The sequence below is a fragment of the Labrus mixtus genome, chromosome 6, assembly GCF_963584025.1.
Source record: "Labrus mixtus chromosome 6, fLabMix1.1, whole genome shotgun sequence".
In the NCBI taxonomy this organism is placed as follows: domain Eukaryota; kingdom Metazoa; phylum Chordata; class Actinopteri; order Labriformes; family Labridae; genus Labrus; species Labrus mixtus.
Genome location: NC_083617.1, coordinates 20,144,045 through 20,153,569, shown reverse-complemented (window position 1 = coordinate 20,153,569; position 9,525 = coordinate 20,144,045). Strand labels below are relative to the sequence as shown.

At 38.7% G+C, this 9,525-nt stretch overlaps 1 protein-coding gene across 1 annotated transcript; it reads right to left on the bottom strand.

Annotated features, from left to right (window-relative positions):
* Positions 1-1,155: 1,155 nt before the first annotated feature.
* Positions 1,156-6,970, bottom strand: ankrd1a (ankyrin repeat domain 1a (cardiac muscle)). The gene is made up of 9 exons (XM_061040374.1): positions 6,814-6,970; positions 5,978-6,160; positions 4,233-4,364; positions 3,288-3,395; positions 2,957-3,055; positions 2,667-2,765; positions 2,375-2,473; positions 1,963-2,061; positions 1,156-1,349 (listed from the first exon to the last, which is right to left on the bottom strand). Exons 1-9 carry the CDS (start codon positions 6,838-6,840, stop codon positions 1,257-1,259), a joined length of 939 nt encoding a protein of 312 aa, XP_060896357.1. The 5' UTR covers positions 6,841-6,970; the 3' UTR covers positions 1,156-1,256.
* Positions 6,971-9,525: the final 2,555 nt, after the last annotated feature.

Genomic DNA, 9,525 nt, shown 5'->3' with positions numbered 1-9,525 from the left:
GGTTTGTAGAGAAAGCTCCCCTTTGAAGGCCACACTCCTGGTAGGACTGGTTTGGGGTAGCACTGTTTGGTGAACGTCAACCCCCACTCTCTCTCTCCCCACATTAAGTATCACTCTTTAGCGTTATATCAACATAACGGCAGCAAAATAAAAGCACAAAATAATCTTTAGTCAAATTAAAAAACAGCTTTATTCAAGCAATCCATAAATACAAGGTAATACGTACATACATCTTAAACATTAAGAATAATGTTTTATTACCACCCAATAACCAAAACCAGTTTTAACCACACTAACATCATTCTCTGAACCAACAGTGACTTTTCTCTTCTCTTCTGTGTGTGTGTGTGTGTGTGTGTGTGTGTGTGTGTGTGAGAGAGTGTTGTGTGTGTGCAGATAATATATAACTTTAAATCTGTGGATAATCAATAAAAAAGAAAAGAAAATGGGTGCCTCAACCTTACTGAACTTACTAAATCTTTCTGCATTCTGTCTCTTGAAAATGCACACTTCATCTTCCAGTAAAGACAGGATTAGTTCCTGCGTTTGAAATGAAAAACGAAATGCATAAAAACATCTTTAAACTATCTACAGTATAACTCTACATTGTCACTCAAATATCAAGTACATTGTGTCAAAATAAATCCATCACAAACCATACACTGATTGCAAAAAAAAGAGTCATAAATCAATAAATAGGCTATAGGTCATTTCAGATGTACTGCTGACTTCAACTCAGCTAAAATAAATAATTAAGATAAAGAAAGAAAAATCCTCATGCCATCAGCCGAGACATTGTCCAGCAATATTTGGCGCTCAACAAATCTATCTGTGCTAATCATCACGTCACTGATAAAATCCTCATAAGATTCACATTGTTAATCGAGATCTCCTTCCATATGTCGCTGAACAAGAGCCAACCCGTGTTTAATTATCATTTCACATGAGAAAATGAAACCCTGATGATTAAAACGTGGAGGGTGGCCAGCTCAAATCTCTTAGTTATGCCACCTCCCAACACTCGACCCATCTGAGGCAAGCTTGGATTTAGTAGCAGTTACTTCTTAAGGGTATCGAGTGCTGTCAGTCAACATGTGAGCCAGCGGTTCCTAATCCACACTATGCGTATGACTCAAAGGAAGTGGAAAAATACATGTTTATCCCGTCATTTTCACCACCTTTGTCTCCTATAAAGGTTCAGATAATGTGGCTGAATCTCATGTTGTATTCCTGATTTTTACTGGAATGTGTTGGTTTCACTGGTTGGGTTTCTCCTGGCTGAAGTTGCACATGAGGCTCTTGGCTCCGTTCTGCCACGAATACAGCGTCTCCATTGGCGTTTTTCCATCCTGCACAGGAGACAAAATACACAAGCATGCAGCCTTTAAACAATGTGTTATCAGTCATAATGTCTTTCCCTGATTTCTACACACCATGATCACACAACTTTGGAACCAATATACCATCAAAGAAAACGTATTATTTGATGATGATATAGTATCTCGGAGGTAAAGTTGACTTTCCTGCACTGTTGGTGTAGCCAGCGATTAACGATAAAGGATGTTCAGCCAAGACTTTCTTTGATGTGTGCTGACGACTAGGATTATTTCAACATGATCTAGCTATCAGAGGCGCTTGTGATCTCTATAGCAGCTGTTGTGCTGTTAAATTTAACATGTTTAAAGCTGCTACTACCACCATAGGCAGGAGGCAAGCTATCATTGAGGGATTCCCATTATTATAAGCCCTACATGGAGTGCCACTGATTCTGATCAGAGACACAGAGCATGTTTGGTTTCAGGAAGCTCATGTCCAGTCTGAGAGAAAGGTCATGTGATGTGTGTTTATGTCTGAAACAGTGCTTAATCCTCTGTATGCATCAATGGTCAGATTACACATGAAGATTCTTTGCACACAGCTTACATTTTCAGAGCATCTTTCAGGTGTTTTCTGTGTACTTACACAGTTCTTGGTGTTGAGGCTGGCTCCGTACATCATCAACAGCCTGATCATCTTGAACCTGTTTATTCTCACAGCATCGTGCATGGGCGTGTCTCCGTCCTTCAGCACAGAAACAAAGAACAGAAATTCAGCAATTAGGTAAACAAGATTTTTAGGCCAGAGAGCTCAACTCATGTTTCCGTCACGGTGTAATCAAAGGCATCCCCCAGAGTGTGAAATTAACCAGAGAAAATATTTTCATTATGCTTGTAAGAAAAAGGGCTGCAGCTGACACTGGCAGCTCCTCAACACAGCTCTGCTACAGTGACTTGGCACTTAATAGAGAGCTTAATTATAGTGTTTTTAATTTAAAATTATATTTGCAGATATTGCACAACTTTATGAGTGAGTGAATTTCTGTTTCATGTCTTACTCTGTCTTTGGCGTTGACATCTGCTCCACAGTGAATGAGATGTTCGGCACACTCGCAGTGTCCCGTCCTCACAGCGACGTGGAGAGGAGTGCTGTGCAGCTGAGGAGAGGAGAGCAGTTCAGATTGATGATGAATGGAAAAAAAGCAAAGAAAACAGCAAAAGGCCTCATCTTTATTCATTGAACATGAACTCATTAATCATCACAGACTTAGGGAGTTGTGTTCCATGCTATAGATGACATCATAGATGACCTATAGTAACCCCTCTCCCTCACTCAGTGTGCGAGCTCACCTTGTCTCTGTAGGTGAACTTGGCTCCCTGGTCGAGGAGGAGCTGCAGGGCAGGCAGGCTGCCTCCTCTGCAGGCCCAGTGCACCGCTGTGGCCTCCAGCTGAAACACACACACACACACACACACACACACACGCACGCACGCACGCACACACACACACACACACACACACACACACACACACACACACCCTGTTAGACAGATGTTGTCTCTGTGCTGGGTGTGTCTCTATAACTTTATTATGGTGTATTCTAAATATACGTTAAAAAAACAGAACAATCATCAGTCACCTTGTCTTTTTTATCGATGGCGGCTCCAGCCTCCAGGAGTCTTTTCATGACGTCCACGTGTCCTTTAAACGAGGCTTTGTGCAGAGCTGTTCTCTGAAACTATAAGAGAAAGTATTATGAGACAAACAGCTGCTTTATACATGTTGCTTTATCCATCAGTTACTTTATTTGAACAATTCTCAGTACAACATTAGATCAATATCAAAGCCTCTGCTCTTATTTTCATGGATTTTCCATAAACATATACTTTGTTGGATGTGCACATTTATTTAACATGTCCCTTGCGACTTTGAAAAGTTTCCAGACGCAGATGTTTCAGTGTCAAACTTACGTGGTCTGCTGCGTTTGGGTTTCCTCCATCAGTCAGGTACTTTTCCACCACAGGCACTTTGTTCTCCATGGCTGCTGTCAGAAAAAGCTGCTCATCCACATACTCTGGCTGGAAGGTATATGCAAACAAAAGTACATTTAATAGCTGCGGGTGAAAGAAATTTGTTTTTTTCTAACACTCAATGAATAACATATGTTTGAAAACAATCCAGCTGATTTATTCCACCATTTCAATATTTGGAGAATCCAGGAATGTTTGTTTTTTTTCTTCTTTTTTTGTTTTCCTATTGCATGCCAACTCTACAATACACTAACATTTCAAAAGAATATATATTTTTTATTCAGTGAAGCTTCTGAAGTTACAGTATGCTGACTTTCCTTCATCTCAACTCCCTTCATCCTGTAATAGAGGCGTCCACATGAGGGCTTAGCTGAGTTTCAAAAAATCGATGCCTCCTTTAGTTTAAAATATTAAACTTAACCATCGGTGTATTCAAAGCCACAGAGTTTCAAGAAAAAACATCCTTTTGTCCTGATTGGCTATTTGCCTAATCAGAGGCGGGTCTTAAGTACAAGTCAACTATTCTGGCTGTCTTCAACAGGCTAATGGTACAGTAGTACTTTCAGTTGTAAATGAACACTCATTGCCAATCAATTTATTTTTGAAAGTTAAAAGAGTGCATTTTTTTTTACATATTTAAAAGTGTGATTTTGCAAATACATCAATGTTTTTGAGTCCCTTAAGAATCAAGCTAAGAAGTTTTATATGTTGCCAAATCATGTTACCTACATATCATAAGTGGGGATTGAAAGGGTTCAAAAATTTAATTCATTTGCAAATGTGTGCCCACAAACTTTGTGCCACCCTTGCATAAGTCAGTGTCCCCGGTGGGCCTCCTCTGTCAAAAAAGGATTGACCCGCCCCTGGATAAGAATAAACCCTCACCACAGTCTCAGGCTCTGGCTGTTGTCTCTTCTTGTGCACAGGGACCTTCCTCTCTCTCCTCCTCTTCTTCAGCTGCAGGATGTTGAACAGGTCGTCCACCGTCTCCAACTTCAGCCTGCCGCTTTTATCCGTCTGACAGGATAATGACAAACAAGAAGGATTCAGCACAAAGCAACAACAGTTAATGAAGAAACCTGATGTGATGAGCAACTTCTATTTTTAAGTTTATTAAAAAAAGACCTAAAGTGTCGTCACCAATCACTGAGTCCTGTTTTTAAAAGCAAAACAAATCTGGCTGTGAAATGTGTCTGAGTATTACAATAACATGGCGTTTGAAGCTAAATACTACAAAGTAGATTGATGTGTTCCAATTTTTGAATGCCTTATACATTTAAATACGGCAACTATAGTAAAAAACATAAGGAGTTGGGATTTCATTTTTACCAATTAATAGATACAAATGATATGTCTTTTTCTCCAAGGCCACCAGGCAGCAGTATTGACCAAAAGACACGCTCAAAGTAGGCAACTGCAGGCTTTCACAGACAAGCATCAGCCTTATCCTTGAGTCAGATCATGTGAACAAAAAAACAATGTATTTTATTGGACACGTTTGAAAGTTAGCTTTAGATAACTCTACATTTCTAGTAACCTCTGCAAAAGCTTGAACTGAAAGTGAACTACAGCTCGAGCCCACAATGCTCACCTCTTTGGGTATTCTTGTCCAACTTATGAGTTTTGTATGTTCTGTAATTCTAATATTTGTTCATTTACATATTATTCAGTGTTATTATTATAACAGCTATAATCACTGTATCTCTTAATTTTAGCATTGGTCAGCAATATCTAATACAACAAAAACACTAGAAGAATCAAACTGAAGTGGAAGATCATACAGCTTCTTTGTTGATTTGTGATTAATTGAAACTAATGATAAATTACCCTTTTCTACTTATTATTATCATAATGTATAAAATGTGCATTATTTACTATTTCACTGTTACTAAGTGTGTAGATGTTTCTCACAGTTATAGGTGCTAGGTTACCCTATAAAATAGGATGCACTGTTATTAATTACAAGACGAATAAATAAAGAAAAGCAGAATCATATCAGCACACTCAGCCCTGTGATTGGCTGGCCACCACTCTAGCATGAACCCGCCACTCGCCCAATGACAGCTGGGAGCAGCTCCAGCCCCCCACAACCCCCAATTGGATGAGCGATAAAATGAATGGATGGATCAGTGTTTGTACATCATGAATACCCATTGATAAATGCTTTTATTCTGAATATGATATTTGCCTAAAAGAACATTTCTACAAATATGACCGGCCCCTCTTTAAATACTCAGGGCTCAAAAGACCCAAGTTTATTTGTTTCCTAAGTTGCACAATAGTTTTTACTTATATCGCCTGATTTGTACATTTTGAACAGCATTGAATTTTATATCCTTACAATATTTTTTATTCATAACATCATAATATTTTAACTACAAGAGACTTGATGGTCTAGAGACTTAATCACTGTGTGCATGCTCTTGCATAACAAATGGTTTATGAAAAGAGCCCTGTTAGGATCTCCCATACCAGCTGAAAGTCCTCTTATCAACTCAGAGCTTTTAATCGTATAGCTTGAGTGTGACTTTGATTTGCACTAAAATATTTGCATACAAATAAGTGTTAGTTCAATGACCTCTGTATATGAACCCTGATTAATATAACTATCACTGCACTGTTGTTCTCACATTGAGCGCTCCCACGCTGACTTCCTCATGCTCGCTGCAACTGTCGCTCCCCTCTGACAGACCCCCGTCCACCAGCTCTCTGTGGGACTTGTGTTCATCCTTCTTCTCTTGATTGACAGCTGTCTCATACGCGCCCCCTTGGTAGTCATCAGCCTCTTTGCCCTCTGACCTCTTACCGGACACCTGAAGGAAATAAAGATGGTAAAACAATAAAGAAACAGTGAATAATAAACAATAAAAAAGTTTCTTCCCTGTGCTTTCATTTAAAAGGAGAAAAGATCCATGCATCCATGCGTTTCTTTGTAAGTAGCTTAACTTCTTGGTATAAAAAAATAGATAATGTGTAGAGACAGCAAGACTCCACGCTGATCTAAGCATATCTGGAAAAAGTCAAGAAAAATGTCTTGATTATCAGTCCTGGTTAGACTGCGGTTGGGAAATGTACTGTTTTATTTCTATTAAATAAGCAAGTATGAGACGGACAGACTATGACATGCCTTAAATGTCAAATATAAAAAAATGAAGAAAATATAAAATGGCTTAGACCACACACAACATATTCTAACTATCGTCAGTCCAGAACTGAGTGTCCTCACCATACATCATTTTCTCTCTCAGGTATGTTAAGAACAAAAAAATCCTGATTTATTGGTTTTTAAATTTTGAAAACAGTACAATAGTAAAAACAAAAAATTAAAATTAAACTATATATTTTAAATATTTTCATTCCTGTTTTGGTTTTATTTTGGCTGCTTGATTTGTTCCATCAGTAATGTTTTAACTCAAGGAAACTTGCTCCCCACTCTCCCATATTGGCTATTATTGTCAGATCTTACCAGTTCCTCAACACTGTGCAGTCCCATTCTTCTTCTGTAAGTATCTGGAGGTAGAGTAAAGTCCACTGGTCCTCTGCTGTGATGTTCAGCGTCTCTCTGTCTGTCTCTTCTGTCTGCAGTCGGACCTTCGGCCTCTTATACTCATGTCAAACCTCTGCAGAAAAAATAGGGGGCCTGTCACTCAAGTCAGATCACATTACTGCCCTCATGTGCTCATATGGCACGCTCTCTGCTACCAACATCAACCCCCCTCACCTTCACACCCAGCCCGTCCCACTATCATCACTGCCCAGTTTGGGCTGCTGTAGGCTTCACTATGTCACCATGCATACACAGGTGGAGTCACTGTGACTCACAAACAGATGGTTTTCATGGGATCAATATCAAGGATAGGCAGGAATAAGTTGATTCACACGTATTGCTACATTGCGACTTTTTATCATCCCATATATGAAGAAAATAAACACCAAAACAATAAGTAATAAACCAAAGTCTTCAATATTGATTGATACAAATTGCCCAATTGTTAATTCCTTAAATGCTTAATTGCTTTACTGGACTTCTGCAAAATTCCATGCATTGCTGTGAGGTGAATAACTTCTGACAAATCCTGTTTAGGAGTTGTTGGTCTTCTTAGCTGATCTCTAACACCTGATATACATTCTGCTGGTAGTATGTATACTATGTTTTCCATTGACTCAAATTCTTGACCCATGCTGCTCTTTCCAATGGCAGACATCGTCACAGTACAGCATGTGATCATGAAGGTGAAGATGAGTTGGAGAACTTACCGGTATGTGACCAATACGTCGTTACTCTTACCCTGACAGACAGTATTCTTGTAGTATTTTTACTATGTTTACTTTTGACTCTGAATGTGTTGACCTGTGCTGCTTCCTCAGCGCTGAACGTGAGCTGGCGTCATCTTTTTAAAAACGCTCAATTTTTAAGATGACTCTGTGTGTGTAGTGAAAATGTACAGGAGGTCTCTGACACTTTTATTGTGATGAGTTCAGGAATAAGTACTGTCTCTTACCAACGTTTGCCAATTAAAGTCCCAGATTCTTGTGTGCAATGTCAGAGTGTTGGGGCAGATATGTCTCAAACATCTAAAAAGCACTGGCCAGATTTAAGTTATCATTGTTGTGAATAGTTATCTCTGGGTGACCTCTGTGCTTTTCTGAAGTTTCAAGATTAGGAGAAAACTTTCACTTTTCAAAAGGATGCCCAGTCTACAGAAACTGCCCATGACGTTTGATTTAATTAATCCCATGACTTTATCTTTTGTACCAGACTTAGGAGAAACTTTACATTTTTTTATTCCACTGTAAGGAGCTCTATCTCAACTCTTGAAAGGTCATAATATTGAAAGACAACCTCAGTATACTGTAAATATCTTGGCATCTGGCTGGATCAATCCTTTTAGTTTAAGATTCACAATAATAAATTAACCACAAAATTAGGACAGGAAATTGGAAATTTGTACAGAAAGAAAGTGAACTTCCCTCTAGTGTGTAGAAAGCGGTCAATTGAAGCCATCTTCCTTTCTGTTCTGGACTACGGAGATGTCATTCATTGACATGCTTGTGCCTCCACCCTAAAATCATTAGACCCAGTGTGTCAATCCGCCCTCAGATTTATCACTATTGTTGAGGGTCCCATGAGTAAAAACTAACTTTGTGCTGCACACACCTGGAACACAATACAAAACACATTCAAACTCAATACAATGGTTACCATGGTTCAATTTAAAAACCTGATCACAATTCACTGTACTCATGAGTGTAAATGTTATTAACTGTAGTTGCCTGCTCTTATTGCCGCTTATTCTTCTGGTTTATAATCTATGTATTTTTTCTTAGTTGTTTTTGTCATTTACTCTTTTTCATTGTATTTTTGACATCATTGTAATTTGTTTGTTTGTCATCAATGATTACTCCAGAATAAATCAAGGTAAAATGAAATATCACCAGTTTCCTGTTCACTATGATCATGTGTTTGTATTGTACCGTAGGGCTCTGTATCCTTTTGAGGAGGTTTGAAATTGTTTACAAGGCATTCAACTTCATTCCTAGGTGTAATGACATCAGTAGGGACAACATTTCAAGTAAATGTGATGGCCAGAATGTGATGACAGAGAGGAGCAGAACGACTCATAAGACTGCTGAGTTGATATTTATAACCTGACATACGTAAAGTAGCATCTCTACTGTGTTTACTGTTCACTCTAACTCCAACCTTATACATCATCCAAGTTGTTCAAAACGTGATGTACAGCCCGTGATCATAAAGATGGAAGGATTTATATGAGCACTTAAATATCTATAACCTGACCTACTTTCTCTTGATGGTACATCCACTATGTTTACTATGCTGACCTGCACACAGCGCCCTCTGTGCTGAACGTGAGCTGCTGTCATCGTCTGTGGTTTGGATGGATGTGACAAGGTTGTTTGTTCTCAAGGTGCAAATGAGGCCAAAATACTTTAGGCCAAGGTTATTCTTCTGACGCCAGAAAACTCTTGTTTTGTGACTGACTGTGACTAACACGAATGTTTTTCTAAAGAGCACTGATGTGTAGGTTACACCATGAACTTTGATGTAGTACCACAAAAAGGATGGATTTAAAAAAAAAAATACATCACAGAATGAAAGAAAGAAAAATGATTGTATTATCATGATCAAAAAGGGTTTGTGTCTTCAGCCATATTG

What these genes read in the sequence shown, in the direction of transcription:
- ankrd1a (XM_061040374.1), bottom strand. Translation starts at nt 6,840, where the DNA reads ATGGGACTGCACAGTGTTGAGGAACTG. An exon ending in TGCACAGTGTTGAGGAACTG is followed by an intron (nt 6,161 to 6,813) that starts GTAAGATCTGAC and finishes TATTTCCTTCAG; the next exon opens with GTGTCCGGTAAGAGGTCAGA. An exon ending in AGCCAGAGCCTGAGACTGTG is followed by an intron (nt 3,396 to 4,232) that starts GTGAGGGTTTAT and finishes TATACCTTCCAG; the next exon opens with CCAGAGTATGTGGATGAGCA.